Source organism: Carassius auratus, chromosome 25, assembly GCF_003368295.1.
Source record: "Carassius auratus strain Wakin chromosome 25, ASM336829v1, whole genome shotgun sequence".
NCBI classification, from domain to species: domain Eukaryota; kingdom Metazoa; phylum Chordata; class Actinopteri; order Cypriniformes; family Cyprinidae; genus Carassius; species Carassius auratus.
The window spans coordinates 5,105,925-5,128,975 of record NC_039267.1 but is presented as its reverse complement, the minus strand read 5'-3'; the positions used below and the strand labels follow the sequence as shown (position 1 = coordinate 5,128,975).

The window sequence follows — 23,051 nt, the reverse complement described above, 5'->3', positions numbered from 1 at the left end:
TTAAAACACAATATCAAAAATACATGCACCAAAATGAAATCTATACACCTGAATAAGGAAGCCAATTTCTGCCATGGAATAAAAAGAAAAAATAAATAAGGTAAATGTGACTTTTATCCTACAATTCTGACTTTTATCTTGCAGGATATAAAACTGGAACTGCAAGATTCTGAGAAGAAAAGTCGGAATTCTGAGATACAAATCTGTAACTGTGAGAAAAAAAAGAATTTTATTTTATTTTAATAAAAATAAGAAATAATATTCTGTGGCAGAAACAGGATTTCATACCTGAAAAATCGAACAGATCCATGTGATCCATATGATTCTAAGTTTATTTGTGAACACTTGCTTCTTCATTTTTAAAGTATATTTGGAAATATTTTCTGGCTTTCACAGAAATAAATCATTTTCTGTTTTCTGTTCTGATGTTTTTGTTTTGTGACCGTACATTATGAATAAAAAAAATAAATAAACATTTATGTGATTCACAGTTTGTGTTTTCTGTTTTTTTTTTGGCTGAAAACTTTCTTCTGCCTGCCAGCTCATTCTGTCTTGGGGTTTGAGCAACTGTGTGAAAGATGTAACAGCAAGACCTGAGACAGAACTGGAGCAGAGTCCCTTATTTTCGCTTGGTTGAGAGGTTTTAGTTTGTAAAGAAGCTATTCAACACTGACGGTCTCTGAAACTGTAGAAGTGGGTGGGAAAACATGTACAAAAACGAGTTCAAAGATCATGTTACATGCAAATTCTGGTTCTGAAATGAGTGAATATCAAACACTAGACTCCTGGAGATTCATATGATAATGTACTTACAGTAAATTCGTTTTTTTCACTTTGGGCACCACATACTCATGTTGTTCTCACAATGCAATGTCATGTTTCTTCTGATTCGCAGCACCTCTGTCTCAAGATATTTTGTTTTGATTCACACTCATGGTGCAAAATGCTGCACACCACGAGAGGAGGGAACATTGTCATTCCCATGGGAATGTCAAGAGGACAGTTTGTTGCTTTAAATGACAGGAGTTAATAGAAACACATGCCTCAATAAAAATAAGTTTTATTTATTCTTTTTAATATGGTGAACAGAACACTGTGGTCTTTTAAGACTGAGAACTAATAGATACTAACAGTCTCACCCACCATGCACCTGAGGTGCCAAAGACCACCACAGACCTGGCACCTCTCGGCTCCCGGAGGGTGAGATCAGGGTTCGGGAAGTTCACATCACAAAGGTCAAATCTGATCTGACCCAATCTAAATGTTTTGAGAGAAGCCTGTTCAGATGAACTCTTGACTTGAGCTCGGTGAGGTCGCGGAGACTCTCGTGAACTGTGTGGCGCAGGTTTAGCACCTTGTTGTTCCATGCTAAGGTGCCAGTCTAAACAGTAGCATTTCAAAACTCCCACACTCAGCCACACATCTTCAAACAGGCTAAATATACTGAAAACCTTTTTAATGGGTTTTCATAACATTTTAGTGATTTTTAAATGTTTAGCAACTGCTGTGTTTGGGATTAGCAGCACATGTTTGAGCACACTATGCTATGCTAATGCTGATCAAGTTTTAAAAAGTCATAATGTAAGGCTAAAAAACATTTAACGGTCTATATATGAATAAGCTTCATTCTTAAATGTCTTTTCATTGACAGTATATTGGTGTGAATGCTCTTAATATTATTTAGCCAGCCTCATTAGCTCACTTACATGTGTGGTGTGAAATTCCATTAAAGGTTGACACAGACAACAGAGCGTTTAATGTGTCCCATTAGAGGTGTCCTTTAACACCGTGGCTGTGAGAGAATGGCCTGAGTCTCTGTCTCTGACCTACTGACCTACTGACCGCATATCATCATCTGAAGCTTTGTTCCTTAGAAACGGAATAGATTTATACTTTATGGGTTTATCAGTATCTATCAAACTTTGCATTTGTGTACTTTTTTTGAATAATTTATGCCATGTTTGACATGTAATTCTAAACATTATTTTATTTTATTAGCATTTTATAGTTTTTTGTTGTTGTTGTTTGTATTATATTTTATCAATATATTATCAAAGTTGACTGTGGGGTTGGGGCAGTGATATTGGTTGATATTTATGTTATGGTTGATGTAAAACAATGCAAAAACATTATTATATTTTATATATATTATTTTATATTTTATTATATATTTATATATTTATATAATTATTCTTATTATTATTCATTATATAAATATTATATAATGTAAAAAAACATTTATTTTTAGTTTATTTAATATACAAAAACAATATATTTAAACATTTATATTTTAAATCTAGTGTGTATATGTGTGTGTGTGTGTGTGTGTGTGTGTATATATATATATATATATATATATATATATATATATATATACACACAAACTATAATACAATTTCATATAATAATATAAATATAATTTAAATAAATTTTTTCAGCATCTGTGAATTTATATAGTATACTATTTCTAATTATGTTTTCAGCATTGTGATTGTGATTGTTATGCAATTAATCTGCTCTTTTTTAATTGTCATTTTAGATTATACATTTTTAATGAATTAGTTTACTGTGTTTGTATTTATGGGGTGAAAATAGTCTAAACAGCTCTGGAGAGCTTGATGTTAAAAATATTAGGGAAGGGGGGGGGGGGGAGTTCATGCTGGGTAGGAGTGAAAAATCACACATTACCTGATGACTCATATCTGTAGGTTCCCACATCAGGACTGGACTTCTCCCTCTCTCCCTCTCTCCCTGTAGTCTGGTCTGGGACAGAGGCCTGCAGAGGTGTCACTTCACACCTCTGAGGCCTGAGGCTACTATAAAGCCTTCCTCCAGCACCACTGACTCTCCCAAACTTCACAGAATGGACGTGTCTTCTCCTTTCTTCAGCTACTTCACACAAAACTCCTGGAGCTGCTTGAGCTCAGACTCTGAATTCAACGACATCTCATCTCCTGAAGCAGTTTCTCCTACTTCCTACATGGACTTCTCTCCTTCAGCCCAGCTTCAAAACAGCTGTTCTCCACCTCCCAGAGGTGTAAAGTTGCCCACATCGGGTTCCTTACATCAGGACGGCCCACGTTCCCGTGTTGGAACTAGAAGAACGCGCTGCAAGAACCCAAGCAAGCAAAGACAGAGCGCCAGCGAGAAGGAGAAGCTCAGAATGAGGGACTTGACCAAAGCTCTCCACCACCTCAGGACTTATTTACCTCCTTCCGTGGCTCCTGTCGGTCAAACATTGACGAAGATTGAGACGCTTCGCCTCACCATCCGCTACATCTCTTATCTGTCTGCTCAACTAGGCCTCAGCGAGGAGTCTCTCTGCCAGATGAGGGACCTGAGCGCTTCTACATACCAAGAATTGTCTCAAAATCAGGGCTATTCAACACCAGAGTACTGGAGACTCAACACATCACATGAAGAACTGTCTCAAAGCACCTTCAGACCTTCAGAGCATGTGTTGAGGAAGATAGGGATGGACAGTCATCAGGTCTGCACGAGCATGGAAACACCGTCACATGATGATTCCTTCAACTCTAGCTCTGAATCTCTTCAGGAAGGCCCTTTGTATGCAGATACAGCCACAACATACCAGGTTTGTTCTTTGCTTGGCACTTATATATTTGAAATGAAAAATTCTGATTATGTAAATAATGCACATTGTGTTATTTTTTATTATTATTATTAATTACATTTTCAAACACTGAATAAATGCTGAATAAAATACTTCATTTTTCCACCTCTCTTTTAAGGTTTACAACAAAGCTGTCCACTGTCCAATTGCACCGGAATTCTGGGGATGAAACTGTCATCCAACTTATGCATATATATATATATATATATATATATATATATATATATATATATATATATATATATATATATATATATATATATATATATATACTGTACAGTATTTAATGTATTTAAAAAAAAGTGTCTTATCTTATTTGAACATTTTTATATTAATATTATATTTGTATGTTATCTTTTTTTGTACAAGAATTATACTAATTTATTTATATTTATATTAAAAACATCTAAATGTCAAAGTTTTGATTTTTTTGTGTATTGACTGAACTGCACGATTTTGTTTATTTATCATTCAATAACATTAAAAAGATATTCACTGTTTAAAATACATTTTTGTCCATCAACAAATCAACAGTTATTATTCATGATTACTCATTATCAATAGATTCTCAAACCAGCTATTACTTATTATAGTTAACCAAAACTGAAATTGAAACTAAAACCATAATTACAATACATATTTCAAATAATATATATATATGTATATATATATATATATATATATATATATATATATATATATATATATATATATATATATATATATATATATTTTTTTTTTTTTTTTTTTTTTTTTTTTTTTTCAAAATTTTAACTGGCTTACATTAAAATGATAACTGAACATTTAAAAAATAATAATAATTTAAAATAATAATAAAGACTTTAATAGCTTCTCAGTTATGCTAAAAGAATACTTTCTCAAACATATTCTATATGAGTGACGGAGGCTATATGAATCATGTTTGGTTTATTGTAAGGCAATGTCTATATTTTCCATAAGAGGGTGCAATATTCAGCCTCATGCAGCCATACGCCGCTATGATTTTGCCCCACGACGACTCCTCTTCATGTCACTCTTGACACACACTGTTACTTTTGTCCTAAACCTAAGCTGTTGCGTGCTTTATATATGATTTTACAGCAATATGAATTGCAACTAATCAAAAGACGATTGTTTTCATAGCATTTTTTCTAGATACAGATATATATAATGCAATTCTTCCTATAATGTTGACCGATTGTGTTACCCCTGACAGAAATAAAGATGCAAAAATCCTCTGGAATGCGCAGAAATTGTATAGACAGGCAGTTACAGCGTTAGTGGATGCTTTGAGCCTCTCCTCAGTCATTTTCATGTAAATTGCATTCAGAATGCTGCTAATGGGATTTTGCAGCCAGTATTCACATTCAGGAATCGCAGATCCCAGCAGATAAAGAAAATGTAATACGGAGCAAAACAATTAACCAGCATTAACAATTGTTTAGAAGAATATAAAACGGGGTTAAAATATCATGACGCCTTTTTTAAGGGGTTGCACTTCCTAAGATATAAAGGAAGCTATATATTTTCATGTAAAACAAGTTTTAACACTCTGAGAAAAATATATAGCCTAATATTAGTTCTGACATATTAAGTGTGTTATTATAAAGACATGTTCAGCAAAAAATCATTACATTTTATTTTTGTTATACTAAAGAAAAAATATAATTGAGTGCTTTTATAATTGATTGTTTCAAATATAAATTGATTTGTTTTTATTATCAACTATATGTGTGTGTGTGTGTGTGTGTGTGTGTGTGTGTTTTATTGTTGTTTTTATTTATTCTTTCTTTCAAATTTTCCACTCTGAGACGCCCTCTGGTGGTCAAACGGACTAAATGAGAAAAGGTTTTAAATAAAATATTATTATATTGAATAAAGACTTGGAAAAGTAGAAGTTATTATTATTTATTTCAGTTTATTAATATATTTATATTATACTTTTTATGTAAAATAAAATAAAATAAGTAAATCAGATTACATTTTCCCTGTAGCTAAATTCAGTATTCTAAACTCAAAAAGACATAAGATGGTATTCCCCAACCCATTCAAGCTGTGCTAAATACTAATCAGTACTAACCAGGCCTGTGCAAATAGAAGCTCTTTCTTAATGAACCCCAAGTCAACAAAAAGATCCTCTCGCACCTCAAAGTCTGGACAGGATGATCCCTTTAAAAGCCTGGACTTCATGCATGCTTATCTTCATAATCCTCTAATGCGAGAGGGGTTGGCGTGCTGCATGTGTTTCAGGACAGTGCCGAGGTGTTAGATACTCAGATGATTAGAACTAGGGCTCTGCTTTAGATACCCTTGACCCTGTGACTGATGTGTTAATTTGGAGCTCAATACACAGTTTACAAAGCACTGGGAGGAAAGCATTTAGACAATCTAGTTGTTTACCTCAAATCCACATTTAACCGAGCAGGATAAGAAAAACACTTCACATTGATGTGCTAATCGACCTTTGGCGCTTTAGGAAAAACTAAGAACGCTTTTTAAAAAAGGAAGAAGGGAACTCATTCGCAGGGGGGTCTGAGACTTTAAATCAACATTTCAGTGAATCACCAGTGTCTAGTGACATTTTTAATGAATTAAGTGCACATTTTGTCTTTTTTGAGGTTGTTGTTTCGTTTTTAATTGTGCAAGTTTGCTGTATGCTTTAACCTATAGACCGTGATTATGTCATAGTTGTATATTTGGAATCCCATTAGATGACTTTTGACATATTCAGAATTTGGAATTTACTCATTCTTAATTTAATCAGCAAATTCACAGAAGTCAGTTCTTCTGATCTCATCTGAAACGAGTGTGTTGTCTGGGAACAGTCTAAATCGAATTATTTCAGGTCAGCACCAGGCAAGAAGGAGCAAGAAGTGACACGTTGTGGTCTGGGAACCATTTCCTCAGAGCTACTCACACCGAAGCCCAGAGCTCACCTTACACCTCAGAGAAGAAAACAACAACTGCATACACAGCCATCAAATACTGATCTCACTTCAAATCTAAAAGCACATGCATCAAATAGCGATTTTGCACAAGTTTTATTATCCTGTCATTTGCACATTTTGAGATTGCATTTAATTCCAAATATTGTATGTATATGTATGTATTAATGTGCGTGTGTGTGTGTGTGTGTATGAACACAAACACATACACACACACGTTTGTTTTTGAGAAAAGTGGGGACATCCCATAGGCGTAATGGTTTTTATAATGTAGAAACTGTATATTCTATCGTCCTTCACCAACCCTACCCCTAACCCTAACAGGAAACTTTGTGCATTTTTACTTTCTCAAAAAAACTCATTCTGTATGATTTATAAGTGTTTTGAAAAATGGGGACATGGGTTATATCCTCATAAGTCACCCTCTCCTTGTAATACCTGTGTCATACCCATGTCATTATACAGAGTTGTGTCCTGATATGTCACAAAAACATGCCCACACACACACACACACACACAACAGTATATGTATTATTTTTTGTAATATATTTTACATTTTAAAATTGTTAAAGTAAAACTGAACAAAAATGTGACTTCAAATTCAAATGTTTATAATCTGCCCTCTTAAAAATAGCTGTCCTTCCTGAGTTCCCATGAGGCCGTAAAAGGTAAAAGTCAGTTGTCTAAACAAAAACCTGTGAGCAACCGACACATTACAGGCTACACACTTCTCAGAAAGAGGTGTTACTCTGAGAGAGCAAGCATTTTAAGTTTTATTTCTTAAAATGCCAAAAAAAAAAAAAATGCATCAAGACCTGATTCTGATGCAAGATGAAAAATAAATAGCATGGCTCAGTTTTGATTTACTGGCGTTGTATTGTTGATTTAAAACTAAACAATAACTAAAATGCCACTTTTGACTGGTTTTACAGGAATGAAAATTGACTATGTAGTACTGAACTAAATACAGAAGTACACAGCGGCCAAAAAAATCAGATCAGAATTATTCCCATAAATAAAATCTCCAGACTTTAAATCTAAATGTATCTTGAACTTGCCCTGTAGCCGTGAATGTTATTTTACCGCAGCAGTCGCCACCTCCCACCTGTGCTGGAAGTGATGTGATTTTCCCAGAGACCCCCTGCCCCTGGTGTGATGTCTCTCTGCCGCTTTGAAATTCTAAAGCACCTTCTGGAGGTGCAACATCACACCTCTACATCCAGGATATATTGGGCTGCTGCCTCCAGCTCTTTAGCATTCACTCAGGTACTAGAGAACGAGAAGGAAACATCTCCTCTGCTTTGAAAAGATCACAACCATGGAGTTGAACTTTTCTCCTTACATGCTCCAGGGAGCCAAATGCCAGTTTGAATACAAGCAAACATCTACCACCATTGATGCTGGGTACTTCAGTGCCTGTGGCAGCCTTTCTCCAAGTTCCTCCATTGATTCTGGATGCTTTTCTCCTCCTTCGAGCCGTTGGGGAGCTGAAAGACAGCAAGAGGCCGCTGGGATCGACTGCGTACCAGCTAAAAATCACAGATTAGCTCTACCTGCCGATGGAAAGAGACGTTCCAGGTCTAAAAACCCTGGAAAGAAGCGTCAGACGGCCAGTGAAAGAGAGAAGCTCAGGATGAGGGATCTGACCAAGGCTCTCCATCATCTCCGAACCTACTTACCTCCTTCCGTGGCTCCTGCTGGACAAACCCTGACCAAGATTGAGACCCTCCGCCTCACTATTAGCTACATCTCGTATCTCTCTGCTCAGCTGGAACAGTCTGAGGAAACCTTCGAACATGAAGCAACACCAAGAGACTACTCACAAGATACTTCAGAGAGGCTTGAGACAGATCTGCTTTCAGAAACCTGGAGTCTGGATGAGCCACAGGGACACATGCAAGACAATGTCCAGTACTGTCCAACATTCACACCCTTCAGTGATTCACCACAACAGATGGAAAACAACTTTCCTTCTGCTTCAAACTTCAGAGATGCACAATCCTGTATGGTAAGGAGGCTTTTCATTACTCTTAATATTAGCTAGATACTGAATGTTCATTTAATAACTATAAGAGTTCTAATTGTTTGTTGCACAGTGATTTAATTCCTTTATCTTCCTTTAACAGTTTCCCTGCACAACAACACACAATGCTATTTACAGCAATCAGCTTTTCAGATGAAGAACAACAAGGAGAGGATATGAGGTCACCTTAGGAAAAAATCAGAAAACTTAATCTAAAGACTTTTGTTGTTGTATTAATTGTTTGTAATTATTTATCAGATAATTTATTTTCATATTGAATACATTTGTATAGATTGCATTTTTTTATTAAATGCTTTGAAATATTAAGTTTTGGCATTTACTTTGTCCCCTCCCCCGCCATATTTATAAGAGATTTTTTTAACATGAATTCATTAATAACAAGGGCAGATTGTAATTGTACATATTTTCACATGGTGACAAATAAATGCTTACAAATGGGACCAAGCATGTTATTTTTTACTATAAACCTTGTCACTCCGTATCCGTCGTTGCTGAAAAGGAAGTTCAGATAATTAGGAAATATTCATTTCAGTCAAATTTTATGTTATTTGCTATGTTGAAATTAAAATACAGTGTCACAACTTGAAAAATGACATGAACTACATTGAAAATACTCACTAGAAGCAGATGAGTAATCTCTTGCAGAGGAAGCTACAACAAAACACAGGAAATTAATTTAAATGAATGATTATACATCATTTACAAAACTACATTTATTTGTCAAAGGATCTATCTCTTTTCATCTTATTTTACTGTTTTATTTCTTGTATTACCTGAATGCCATCTTTTCCTCCACATAATATTTAATATAATAGCAGCCACAGTCAATAACAGCAACCCCAAAACCAAAACCACTGGCACTGTGGAACGCACTGACCTAAATGTTACCCCCGGATACTCTGAAGAAAGATAAAAGTTCATAAAGACATTAATTTATATATATAAATATATATTTCAAATATAATATTTATGTGCAGTAGCCTCATGTAAACTAATTACCCAAAGTGACGTCCAGTTTGTTGTCCAGACTAAGGTGAGTGACAGAGCAGGTGTATGTGTGTTTGTCTTCAGCTCTGATCTCCAGACTCTTCCTCATCTGGTACGTCCCGTCACCGTTGGGCAGCAGATCTCCTCCAGTGATCTCATGATCAGATACAGGCTGCTCATCTCTGAACAGGGTCAGGTTGATGTGATGAGGGTAAAATCCGGTTGCCAAACAACTCACACGAGACCCTCCAGAATCTGAGTTTGCTTTGGAGGAGTCTGACTCTGGGCTTTACTGTTTAAGAAAAATGAAAAAAGACCTAAGTACACTACTGGAAACATGATTTTCTGGTTTGGAATGTAAACCTAAACTACTGGATTATGTTTATATAAAAATGTATATTTATATAAACTATTTTTTTGCATTCCCATTACCTCCAACGGTGAAATAAAATGCATTATTGGAGGAAGAAAAGTAGAGAGACGAATGTGCATTTGAAAACACTTTGAATTTAAATCCAGGGCAATACTGTCACACACGATATAGTGTTATAAATGTAATTATTTGAATAATGAAATATTTTGATTTATTTACTTAATTTAGTTTTTTGCAGAAATGCATCAACACAGCGCCTGATTCCCAAGCCTGTCTGTACACATTGAAAATCAGTGTTCACACAGAATGGACTGTGGTGAGCAGAATGAACCGAGTTTAGGACTACATAACACTTTTTCTTTCATTCTTTCTTTTTTTTTAAACGCGACACATGGAATGGAAAACGTGTCATGTGTCTTGAGACATGTTTTGAAAATGAAAGTTACATGTGGCCAAGTATAGTGACCCATACTCTGAATTAGTGCTCTGCATTCATCCCATCCAAAGTGCACACACACACACACACACAGCAGTGAAAACACACACACACACACACCGTAAACACACACCCGGAGCAGTAGGCTAAATATTTTCTGTTGGGATTAACACAAGAAAGAAACTCATACAGGTTTGGAACATGAGATGAATTATTCCTTTAATTCATATAGCTAGCTCATAGAAAAATATGAAATAGTGTTTTTGACTTACCTTTCCTGTTGATTAGTTTTTTTATCATTTTAAGGTTAGCCTTCAGAGTTTCCATGAAAATTGAGTAGTACATTTGTTCATAATTTTCTTGAAGATATTTTACAAACGGTTTGACCTTTACTATATTGAACGAAGAACTGAAGGTTGTCTCTTTATTGAGAAAGTGCAGTTCAACAACAGTGGATCCTCCTGTGGCACCTTTAACTGTAATTTTTCCTGATTCCATGTTTTCCAGGAGCTCACAGTGAATCAGTGTCTGATGAACATCAACAACTGTAAGTGAGGAGGACAGTCTTCATTTAACTTGCTTTTTTACACAGTAATCTGGTATAATACTGCTACACTGCAAAAAAATAAATAAATCCAGTATTTTGCCTTATTTTCCCTTTAAATTAATTTTTTGTTTTTCCCAACCAGCAGATAGTTTTTTTTAGTAATTTTTAGTAGTTTTAGATAGTAATTATTTTTTTACTTAACACTTAATTAGTCCTTGGGGTCCAGCTGACCCTATTGAAAGATTCCTTCATTCTTAAAAAGTGTTCCCTTCATCTCAGGAGACTCTGTGACTTTTCTTAAATAATATATTTGGGGGGGTTGGATGACATAAATGCACAACAGTGTGCAGAGGTAGACATAACACACCACACCACACACACTATTTCTTAAATATTAAACAAATAATAAGTGATTACGGTCATGCGTTTTAGTGGTGACATGTAACATTTCTGAAAATGTAAGTATAATAATTTGCAAAAGCAAACAATTCGAAATATATAAGACAACAACAAAAATAAATACAGTTTTTTAATGTATTTTATAATGTTTAAATATATATTTACAAAATATATATCATAAAGTTGTGAGGAGAAGCAATCCCTATTGACCTCTACTGGATATATGTGGCCATTTCACATTCTTTCTTAAATTATAATTCCTAACGTTTTCCACAAACCTGTAGATGGCAGTATTCTATCCCTATCACATCGATCAATGTCCAAATACAATTTAGATTTAAGATCATCATTAAAGATTTTTTTTTTTTTTTTTTAATTAAAAAAAATGGCATAGTTAAATAATGGTGCGGTAAATAAAAACAAATCTTCCAAATATCCACAAAAACATCATACATTCATTTTTGGGAAGTAAAAGTTTGGGATCTATCTGACCCCAAGGAACTTAAATGTTAACCCTACTTAAGGGACGATTAAGGGTTAATTTATAAGAAATATGGTTCTAAAGTAAATGTATATTGATTTAAGAAAAAAAATCAAATAAAAATCAAATAAAAAAATACCAAGTAACCAACATTTTTGCAGTGCGTATATACAACCACTGAATCTGAATATATTTTATTGTAGGGATATAACATTATCCTTTGAGACATAACATGTAGGCCTAAACATAACATGACAATGGTATTGTTTTAACATATCCTTTATCATATCCTTTGCAACATGTGTTGTTGAACACTTTACTTACTGTGCGTATGATTATCGAATTGCAATTCCAGTCTATGGTTTATAATAGTGAACAAATTTTCGCTCAAAACCCTGTGATAATTTTCGTTAAATTCATCATCTTCTTCTGTTGTATGTCCTCTCTTGATATAAAGATTTGTCGCCGAATCATAGTATCCGATTATGATGTCATCCAACATAAATGTGATACTATATTTAAGAAAGAGTGACTGGCTTTTAGTGTAAGTGGCTTGAATCTGTAAAGAGTGAGAACCTATGAGAAACAACAACCAAAACAACTGATAAAACTGAACAAAACTTGTGAAGTGCACAGAGAAGAGATTCAATAAACCACATACAATATTTCTATAAGCAGTGGGAAAATATGCCTTGCAGTTCAGTTTGACCCGCACAGGACTATAACTTCATGTAAAATTTAGCAGGGTTTCATTTCATAAACTTATTGCAGCAAACATTTCAAATGGCTGACCAGATCTTCATCAGCAAAACTTAAAAAACTTTTAACTGATCTCTTGCATGTGGTACTCGTTAATGTGAGATTGCAAATGTCTATATAGATTCCAAATACAATATGAAAATATTATCATTAATTGTACGAGATACAGGTTTAAAGTCTCAAAGAGAAAGCATTGTGCTGTTATTTGCTAAATGACTACTCACATTTACTTATAATATCATTAAATATGGCAATAATACATTTCCCTGCTGCAGTAATTATATAACTTACCCTTTGAAGCAGCTGTTGGTAATAAAAGCACAAAAAGGAGCAGAATTTTGTCCATGCTGCATGCAGAGTATCTGTGTTCAAGAAACTAACTGGAAATTCAAGTTTGTGCAGATTATAACATTGTGACATAAATACTTTAGTTGTAGTTTTACACTTCCTTTCTGTGTAATCAGCGTAGGTAAAATATTTGTATTGCTAACTCAAAAACTAGCATAGTTCCCTATCATAGGTCACTTCGATGCTGCGGTGACGTCACCACGTATGGGAACACCTCCGGTGTGACGAATGTCTGAAGCCCTATACCATCCCGCCAATCCTATTGGCCAAATGGCGCATAGCACCACCCTACGCATGCGCACGCATGATATACCTGGGTGCAGCGCGCCATTTCGCTCAGATTTCATTCCTTCAGGAATAGCGAATCTTCTTTGCCCTATCATCTCGCGTTCTCCAGCGATTTTCTTCGAGCAGTGTTAACTCCTCTTTCGCGGACGCGATGAGTCAACGAAAGGTAAGAGCCGTATATGGGTTTATCACAGGGAGGCACTCATGAGAGATTCGTTTGCAGCCTCTCTCATGTTCTCTCTGTGATAGCCTACGGCTATGGTAAAATAAGAAAAGTATCCGCGCTCTGGAGTCTATTTCTTTCGCCTCGCGTCTAACCCCCACCGTTCGCTTCTGCGGTCGCCGAGGCCCCGCACGAGGTGTTGGTTAGGGGCGATATGTGCGGCTTGACTATGAGTACAGTGATGCACTGGAGTTTTCCACTTGCTCGCTCTCCCCTACTCGAGCGCGTTGATCAGAGCAGTTTTGCTTTATACTATGTTGTCTAACCGCAGCTTCTACTCAGAGTAGGCTCTGACCTGCATAAGCGGTTCTCTCCCTCCGAGCGGACAGGAGAAACGCGCTTCCCCTTCCTCAGTGTGCTACATGGCGAACTGCTATTATATAGCGATGCCGTTTGACTACCTCTCTAGCCGAACGGATCGCGCCAAACTCCGCCGCGACCTAGTCTCGTCTAGACGTATCGAGTCGTGTCTATTTCGGCAAATTTTATTCTCTTATTAAGGTTCTTTACGAGAAGCCTCTCGTTCTTTCCCCACACTCTAACATTGACCGTCTCGCAGCACAAGCACTTCGAGCGTCACTGAACTGAGCTGTTATTTGAGCGCCCCTCAGACATTGCACAATTCAGTCTTCAGAGTTTGAGGAACAGCATAGAGACTGGCGAATTTGGCCAGTTTATGACGGCTCACACAGCTGCCGCGTTCTCGCTAGCGGCGTGGCCCTATGTTTATCTTGTTGGATTAAATCCTGCCGTGGACACGCTTCAGGATTATACACAACGAAACACAGCGAGTTTGACGCATGCATTTCCTTCTATGTTTGCCGGGGTCTGTGCCCTCCACTGAAGAGTGCTGTTGGACTGCTAATGCACATCCAACCCTCTCACTGCAGTCCCCACGCTCTAACATTGACTGTCTCGCAGCACAAGCACTTCGAGCGTCACTGAACTGAGCTGTTATTTGAGCGCCCCCTCAGACACTCTGCACTATTCAGCCTTCAGAGTCTGAGGGACGCCACAAGAGGCTGGCAAATATGGCCAGTTTATGACGGCTCACACGGCTGCCGCGTTCTCGCTAGCGGCGTGGCCTAATGTTTTCTTGTTGGATTAAATCCTGCCGTGAACATGCTTCAGGATTATATACAACGAAACGCAGCGAGTTTGACGCATGCGCTTTACTTCATGTTTGCCAGGGTCTGTGCCCTCCACTAGAGAGTGCTGTTGGACTGCTAATGCACATCCAACCCTTTCACTGCAGTCCCCACGCTCTAACATTGACTGTCTCGCAGCAAAGGCACCTCGAGCATCATTGGTTTGAGCTATCATTTGAGCGCCCCCTCAGACACTCTGCACAATCCAGCCTTCAGAGTCTGAGGGACACCACGAGAGACTGGCGAATATGGCCAGTTATGACGGCTCACACAGCTGCCGCGTTCTCGCCAGCGGCGTGGCCTAATGTTATCTTGTTGGATTAAATCCTGCCGTGAACACGCTTCAGGATTATACACAACGAAACGCGGCGAGTTTGACGCTTGCGCTTTCCTTCTATGTTTGCCAGGGTCTGTGCCCTCCACTAGAGAGTGCTGTTGGACTGCTAATGCACATCCAACCCTCTCACTGCAGTCCCCATGCTCTAACATTGACTGTCTCGCAGCAAAGCCACCTCGAGCATCATTGGATTGAGCTATCATTTGAGCGCCCCCTCAGACACTCTGCACAATCCAGCCTTCAGAGTTTGAGGGACGGCAAAAAAGGCTGGCAGAGATGGCCAGTTTATGACTGCTCATACAGCCGCCACGTTCTCGCAATGGCGACGTGGCCCGATTTTTATCTTGGTGAATTTAATCCTGCCGTGGATACGCTTCAGGATTATACACAACGAAACGCAGCGAGTTTACGCATGCGCTTTACTTCATGTTCGCCAGGGACTGTGCCCTCCACTAGAGAGTGCTGATGGACCGCTAATGCGCATCCAACACTCTCACTGCAGTCCCTACGCTCTAACATTGACTGTCTCGCAGCAAACAGCGCTTCGAGCAGCATTGGATCGGGCTGTAACGCCAGGCGTAAATAATAAATAATAATCCCTCAGACACTGCGCAATCCAGCTTTCAGATCTTGAAGGGCGATTCAAGGGTCTTACACAGACGACCCGTTTATGACGGCTCGCACAGCCGCCGTTTTAGTTAGCGGCAGAGCCTGATGTTCAATTCGTTGGTCTAATTCCTGCCGTGGACACGTTCAGGAATATACACAACGGGACGCAATAGCTCTTATGCATACACTTCCCCTGTGCACGAATGCCGCAGGCTTTTCCGTGCACGGACATTATGTGTATGACAGCGTTGCAGAAAGCGGAAATTTGAGACTGCTATTATCGTTTTGGGTCGCGTGGAACGCTTGCCCGGCATTTCTCAATGGGTGTTACGCATAATTGTCACGGATACACCAATTCGTTTTTTAGAGGCCCGCCTCTTTCCGCTGAATTCTTTCCACGGTGGTAGACTGATGGTAATAGCAGTGTTGTGACAGGAGATGTCAACTCTGCTGAGCAAAGGGGCTATAGAAGTCGTAGACCCCGTACTTCTCAATGCATGGATGTAGCTCTGGCCCCGTTGCGGCTCCAGGGCGTCCGTCTGTTAACCACTTGGACGATTGGCAGCGGCATTCCCCGTAATTTGTCTGGGGTTACTTCACATGCGCCCTTTTCAGTGGAAAAGTGGGCGGAAAGACGAAATATTTCACCCCGTTGTCTTCCGCATCCGACGATTTCGGTGACACGGAGTTGTGTGATGTCATTAAAGCTATGGATGCCAACCGAGTTTCTCCTACCGGGGTTCGGCTGGGGATTTGAGCTTTCCCAGAGACCGTCACGACGGATGCGTCTTTGACCGGTTGGGGAGCTGTTTGTCAAGGGCTACCAGCCCATGGAGTGTGGACAGCTGCACAACGCAGTTGGTATATAAACCGGTTGGAATTACTGGCAGTTTTCTGGCTCTCCAGTAATTCGCGAATCTGCTGATCGGCCGTCTTGTGCTGCTCAGATCAGACAACACAGCGTTTGTCTCATACCTGAATCATTAGGAAGGATTACGCTCTCGCCCCCTGTGCAGGCTGGCGAGACATGTTCTTCTCTGGTCTCAGAGAAAATTTCTGTCGATCCGAGTTGTTCATGTCCCCGGACGTTTGAACTTCGGAGCAGATATGCTATCCAGACGGGCTCTGGAACAGGGAGAATGGAGATTACACCTACAGACGGTGAATCTTTTATGGCGGATATTCGGCAAGCGAAAGTGGATTTATTCGCGTCAAACATGACTACGCATTGCCCGCTATGGTTCTCCCTATGCCCCCATCGCCCCTGGGCGTGGATGCATTAGCTCACAGCTGGCCCACGACCAGTCTGTATGCTTTTCCTCCGATTCGTTTGATCCCAGCGGTATTATGCAGAATACGGTGGGACAGAGTGGATCAGCTGCTGCTGGTGGCTCCGCGATGGCACACGCAGCCGTGGTTTGCGGATCTGATCAGTCTGCTAGCGGGCTCTCCTTGGAGATTCCCCTCAGACAGGATTTATTATCACAAGCACAGGGGCTGATTTGGCACCCGAGGCCGGATCTGTGGAAACTGTGGGCGTGGCCACTGAGCGGAGTGCATTAGTATGTCCCAGTCTTTCTGTTGAAACCACTGAGACTATATTGAATTCTAGAGCAGCTTCTACGAGACGCTTATATGCTTTCAAGTGGAGACTGATTACAGCCTGGTGTGGCAATCGTAATGTGGATCCAGTTTACTGCCCAGTGGCTTCAGTGCTGGAGTTCCTCCAGGATTGTTTTTCGGATGGCATAACACCAGCCACTTTTAGGTTTACGTGGCAGCCATTTCAGCTTACCACGAATACATAGGCGGTGCCTCTATGAGGCGTCATCCACTAGTTTCTCGTTTCGTACAGCGTGCGCGACGGCTGAGGCCTTTCCGCCCTGTGCGAGTTCCTTCATGGGGTTTATCCATTGTGTTGCTAGGTTTATCAGGGCATCCGTTTGAGCCCTTGGAGACCGTATCGGATAAATTCTTGACACTGAAGACACTTCTTCTCATGGCTTTATCCTCCCTCAAGAGAGTTGGGGATTTACAGGCTCTTTCTGTTTCACCCTCATGCATGGATTTTGCACCGGGCTCTGTGAAGGTGCTGCTGCGGCCCAGGCCTAACTATGTTCCTAGGTCGCATCTAACCTCTTTCGCTTTCAGCAAGTGGTCCTGGAAGCTTTTTCACCTGCTGAGGCTGGATCAGAAGATCTAAGTCTTTGCCCTGTGAGAGCTTTAAAGACTTATGTGGATCGTACAGCCCCTTGGCGTGAATCTGACCAGCTGTTTGTCTGTCTTGGACATAAAAGTAAGGGCCATGCGGTTCCAAAACAGCGCATGTCCCATTGGCTGGTGGAGGCAATTTCTATGGCCTATGAGGCGCGCGGACTCGCTTCGCCCTTAGGAATTAAGGCTCATTCCACTTGAGCTGTGGCTTCTTCTCAAGCTTTTCTCAGTGGATCTTCTATGGATGATATCTGTGCTGCGGCAGGATGGTCCTCACCGAGCACTTTTATCAAGTCCTACAGTCTGGATGTGAGGATGGCTCCTGGCTCCCGGGTTCTCTCCGCTTGAGCAGATGCTTCCTCGGATCTCAGTTATCAGGTACGTCAGGCGTTTTGGTATATCGTTCCCATACGTGGTGACGTCACCGCAGCATCGAAGTGACCTATGATAGGGAACATCTCGGTTACGTATGTAACCTTGGTTCCCTGAATAGGGAACGAGATGCTGCGGTTCTGGCCGTTCCGTACCTTGATAACTTCTTCATCTTCAGTCATGAAATCTGAGCGAAATGGCGCGCTGCACCCAGGTATATCATGCGTGCGCATGCGTAGGGTGGTGCTATGCGCCATTTGGCCAATAGGATTGGCGGGATGGTATAGGGCTTCAGACATTCGTCACACCGGAGGTGTTCCCATACGTGGTGACGTCACCGCAGCATCTCGTTCCCTATTCAGGGAACCAAGGTTACATACGTAACCGAGATGTTTTACCAACATGCAGTATATGCGTATGCATTTTTCAGATACTTTTGTCCTTCAATGTAAATATTTTATCCTGGGAACCGAATCAATGAATGTGAATAAAAATATATGGAGATGTGAATAAAAATGGTATGGAGTTTTGGCTTGTTTTGCTGTTAGTCTTTCAATCTGTTTGTCTTTCTACTGTATCTTTACATTTATAACTCTACAAGGTAAATAAATAAATGTTGTTAGCATTTAAGCTACAAATCAAATGGCATTCAGTGAAAAAAATAGCTTTTCCTATTTAATCAATAACAGGCAACCAGTAGCACATCTCATTGGTGAAGCTTGCTTTTTTATGTTAAGTGAGTTTAAATAGGAAAGCCTGGGTTGGTACAAGGTTAAAAAAAAAGTAGCAAATCTATAATAAACAGCTACAGAGGTGTAACTATATATAAGCAAACAAAAATAAATGCACTACTAACAATATAAGCATAAACTTTATTTTTAAGAAAATTTTAATTTACAATAAAAAAGGAAAGGACGTGACCTGTGGCTATAAGCATGGTGTCCCATACTACAAATTTGTGCATTTCACCCATCCAAGTGCACACACACAGCTGTGAGTACAGACACACACACAGTTTTTGCTGAGGCACCCAGGGAGCAGTTGGGGGTTCAGTGCCTTCCTCAAGGGTCGCACCTCAGTCGTATAAAGGGTGGAAGAGAATGCTGTGGTCATTCACTCCCGCCAACTACAATACATGTCGGTACCAAGACTCGAACCCGCAGCCATTGGGTAACAAGTCCTACTCCCTAACCATTAGGCCATGAATAATGGTTAGACGCATTTAAATATGACATTTAAGCATGATGGGTGTCTACATTTCTGTAAAGCTTCTCCACTTGTAGGTCAAGGAATAGAAAGGTATGACAGTTTGACAGTCAGTCAGTTGTGTGGCAGTGACTGACACTTGCAGACAAAGATCTGTTTAACTCTAAGGTCTCCACCCCTGAATTACAGTGGAAATTGTAGGTCAAATAAATGTACAGATTGTCACTTTGTGTCGTCGCACATCAATACTGAATTTGAGTCCATATTTTCTTCAGATGCTGAAAATGAAATATATTGTTTAATGCGTGTGTACAGTGTGCAAATGTTTTCTTTATACTGTAAAGTAACAAACAACTTAGATTAACTAGAAGTACTTACTAGAAACAGAAGAAACATTTTTAATGAAATCTAAATTCCAAAAGAAAGAAAAAAGGAATTATTGTTTCAGATTTGATTGTTTTTAAATGTAACTTCTTAGTAAACTAAATACTTTTTCTTTTAGAATCTTTAGACAGTTTTCCATTCTTGTCATACCTGCAGGTCGTCTTTTCTTCGCAGTTATAGCCACTGCGGCTCCAAACAACAACATCAGAGCCAAAACAGTCAGAACTGAAGGAATCACTGATTTAAATGGTTCCCCGTGTTCAAGCTCTGCAACATAAACCACAGACTGAGAGATTGATTTTAAATGTTTTTGCTTTAATTGTAAGATTGTGTGTTCTGTAAGAGCTTATTACCCAAAGTGACGTCCAGTTTGTTGTCCAGACTGGGGTGTGTGACAGAGCAGTTGTATGTGCGTTTGTCTGCTCTGCTGATCTCCAGACTCTTCCTCATCTGGTACGTCCCGTCATCATTGGGCAGCAGATCTCCTCCAGTGATCTCATGATCAGATACAGGCTGCCCGTCTCTGAACAGGGTCAGGTTGATGTGACGAGGGTAAAATCCTGTTGCCAGACAACTCACACGAGACCCTCCAGAGCCAGAGTTTGCTTTCTGGATAAGTCTAACTCGGGGTTTCACTGATAGATAAATACATATGGAGATATTTTTATTTAATTATATATTAGCCTAATAAATGTTCAATATAATTCAGAAAGCTAACTATAAATAAGAACACTTGTTCTTGCGAGGTCTGGCTAGTCATTGTACCTTTTCTATTAACTTGATTTCTCCTTTTTTCAAGGTAACCCTTCAGTGTTTTGATGCAATATGGGCGGTACAGAAATTGATGGCGATGCTTGCTGTCTTCAAGATGTATTTTCAGCACATAGGGTGAGACATTTAAAGTTCCCTGATATGTAAAGTTATTGTCAACATATTGCAGCTCATCAGTGGTGGATCCTCTGACGGCATCTCGTGTGATCATTTGTCCAGGTTCATCATCATCCCTCAACTCACACACAACCAGCCTCTGAAGGACAAGATCACCTTGAATGGAGGGATAAAGTTCAGTAGTAAAGCTTTGTAGACATTTCACAGTCATAAAAAAAAGCCTTTTAGATCAAATTAAATTAGCTACATAATTACAATACTTACGATCTGTTTTATTTAAGTTTAGTTTGGCTACTGCCAACCTTTCCTTAAAGTGTGTATATATGTAGTCACTTATTCTGAGGAGAAGAGATGAATCAAACACATCGTCTTCAGCGGTTGTATTCCCTCTTGGATGGAGAGTTTTCGTCTCACCGTTGTAATACATAATTCTGATATCATCCAGCATGCCTACATAGCTATATTCAGGAAATGGCGTTTGTCCTTCAATGTATGTTGCAAGCAACCATATAGAGTGAGCGCCTGTGATAAAATAACAGGAAATAGACAACAACAACACAATTAAAAAAACTATGATAGTCAACTGATAGCCTATTTGTTCCATCAAGTTTTTTTGGGATTAGCAGTTGCTCCAACCAGGAAATCTAGGTCAAATAACTAAAACAATGTGAAAAAGAACCAAGTGCACATGCATTTCGTAAAATTTATTTTTATCAAGTCATAGCCCGCCTTGAAGTAGTCTACTGCTTGAACCAGAACCAAATTGTTTCTCTGACATTATGACAGCTCCTTATAGTTACATTAGTTGATCTTTGATCTTCCATTTTTCATTTGTTTCTTTTCACTGCTGTCATTTTCAATGCTTTCCTGTAGCATGGTGCGAAGCAGTGAATCTTGGTTTGAGGAAATATTTGCAGTGCAATTATTCTGACGATTTCAAGTGCAGACAAATTAAATAAGTAGAGTTTGAAATTAATATTTTGAAATCTTACCTTTTGGAGCAGTAAGAGTGCATTCTGGAAGTAAGAGCAGAAAGAGCAAGATTTTGCCCGTATTGCTGACATACATATTGCAAGCTTTCAGTCAGCACTCACTTGAAGTTGGCGATTTATTTACGAAGGTTTTTGGTTTTATTTTATTTTTTTGTCTAAAATCACATTGAATTTCGAGCATCTGTTTTACCCCAAAAATATCTCACACTTTTTACACAAATGAAACAACAGTCGATGTACTGTTGGGGAAATTTGGCAGTTGTCAGCAGCAAGTGCCTTTCAATAAAACCGCACATCATAACAGGAAGTCATGGGGGCTGCCTCTTGCAGACAGCAATAGGAAACTAACATAGGTGTGTGAGTGTGTGTGTGTGTTTGTGTGTGGGTGGGTGGGTGAAATTCATGTTTTCTCTTAATGGTGTCACATTTTCTTGGTTAAACATGACATAAAACAGAGAGAACAACTATTGTTCTATTTTGTATTCAATTAACATTATTTGTTATTTACTAATTATACTTTTCATAATGTTTTTTAATGTATTTTACATTTATTCCAAAATAATAAAGGCAGTAACAATTTAAACAATATTTTTTCAAACACTTTACAATAAGATTTTATTACTTAACATTGTTTAACATGAACATTCTTGCTCTGGATTATACATAAATAAATAAATAAAACTTAAAGCACAATTACTGTATTATTAATCAAGTCATTACTGTTAAATGATACCTTCTGTCCAGATATTTGGGATAGCTGAGAAAGGCAACAATTGGCCACCTATTGCATCAGGAACAGAATAATTTAGGTTATTAAAAATCAATCAAGTTACTTAGCAGGCGACTGCCTAAGACCTCCTCGGGTCTCCATAACTGTAGCATTCCCCATTTGTAAACCAGTCAAAACGGTCAGCAAATACTAGCCACATTGTCTACTGGATATTGTTGAATTGTCACTCATCTGAAATTTAACCAATTACTGTTGCCTTTCAAACCGCCTTGCACTGCTGCGAAGCAAAAGGCTACAAACACACAGAGAAATTACGTTACATCTCATATCTGTAAGTTGTCGCCATCTATTTTAGAGTGATTGTATTTTTTTCTCGAGTAGCGTCATTTCTGGAAAGATCATTCTAACTATTAAGACTGTGTCTGTTCCCCGAATAGTGAGGTCAAAATATAAATATAATGTAGGATCTAGAAAAAATCTTATCACAATTAAACCACAAAAATGTAAAGTAAATGAAAAAAAAAAAACAATTTTTAAAGTTTGGGCTCATAAATATTAGATCACTCACACCAAAAGCAGTTATTGTAAATGAAATTATCACAGATAATAGTTTTGATGTACTCTGCTTGACTGAAACCTGGCTAAAACCAAATTATTATTTTGGTCTAAATGAGTCTACTCCACCAAACAACTGTTATAAGCATGAG

At 38.7% G+C, this 23,051-nt stretch overlaps 4 protein-coding genes across 4 annotated transcripts; 2 read left to right on the top strand and 2 right to left on the bottom strand.

Moving 5' to 3' along the window:
- Positions 1–2,858: 2,858 nt before the first annotated feature.
- Positions 2,859–3,803, top strand: LOC113042813 (uncharacterized). Its single transcript, XM_026201812.1, has 2 exons — positions 2,859–3,595; positions 3,753–3,803. Exons 1-2 carry the CDS (start codon positions 2,864–2,866, stop codon positions 3,801–3,803), a joined length of 783 nt encoding a protein of 260 aa, XP_026057597.1. The 5' UTR covers positions 2,859–2,863.
- A 4,024-nt stretch (positions 3,804–7,827) lies between these two features.
- LOC113043861 (mesoderm posterior protein 1-like) lies at positions 7,828–8,955 on the top strand. Its single transcript, XM_026203441.1, has 2 exons — positions 7,828–8,587; positions 8,706–8,955. The coding sequence occupies exons 1-2, from the start codon at positions 7,898–7,900 to the stop codon at positions 8,757–8,759; spliced, it is 744 nt and encodes a 247-aa protein (XP_026059226.1). The 5' UTR covers positions 7,828–7,897; the 3' UTR covers positions 8,760–8,955.
- Positions 8,956–9,360: 405 nt separating this feature from the next.
- LOC113042812 (IgG receptor FcRn large subunit p51-like) lies at positions 9,361–10,917 on the bottom strand. Its single transcript, XM_026201811.1, is given in 4 exon segments — positions 9,361–9,522; positions 9,623–9,870; positions 9,872–9,902; positions 10,692–10,917. Coding segments are annotated over 4 exon segments (660 nt in total). The 3' UTR covers positions 9,361–9,367.
- Positions 10,918–19,000: 8,083 nt separating this feature from the next.
- LOC113043071 (major histocompatibility complex class I-related gene protein-like) lies at positions 19,001–21,986 on the bottom strand. The gene is made up of 7 exons (XM_026202198.1): positions 21,615–21,986; positions 20,887–21,144; positions 20,500–20,778; positions 20,088–20,369; positions 19,885–20,001; positions 19,729–19,758; positions 19,001–19,628 (listed from the first exon to the last, which is right to left on the bottom strand). The coding sequence occupies exons 1-7, from the start codon at positions 21,688–21,690 to the stop codon at positions 19,573–19,575; spliced, it is 1,098 nt and encodes a 365-aa protein (XP_026057983.1). The 5' UTR covers positions 21,691–21,986; the 3' UTR covers positions 19,001–19,572.
- Between the last annotated feature and the right edge of the window lie 1,065 nt (positions 21,987–23,051).

Bases quoted from the DNA above. Each gene is read 5' to 3' on its own strand.
- LOC113042813 (XM_026201812.1), top strand. From the start codon at position 2,864: ATGGACGTGTCTTCTCCTTTCTTCAGCTACTTCACACAAAACTCCTGG. The intron at 3,596-3,752 runs GTTTGTTCTTTG...CTCTCTTTTAAG, and splicing joins ATACAGCCACAACATACCAG to GTTTACAACAAAGCTGTCCA.
- LOC113043861 (XM_026203441.1), top strand. From the start codon at position 7,898: ATGGAGTTGAACTTTTCTCCTTACATGCTCCAGGGAGCCAAATGCCAG. The intron at 8,588-8,705 runs GTAAGGAGGCTT...TTCCTTTAACAG, and splicing joins GAGATGCACAATCCTGTATG to TTTCCCTGCACAACAACACA.
- LOC113043071 (XM_026202198.1), bottom strand. From the start codon at position 21,690: ATGTATGTCAGCAATACGGGCAAAATCTTGCTCTTTCTGCTCTTACTT. The intron at 21,145-21,614 runs GTAAGATTTCAA...ATTTTATCACAG, and splicing joins CACTCTTACTGCTCCAAAAG to GCGCTCACTCTATATGGTTG. The intron at 20,779-20,886 runs GTAAGTATTGTA...CCTCCATTCAAG, and splicing joins AAACTTAAATAAAACAGATC to GTGATCTTGTCCTTCAGAGG.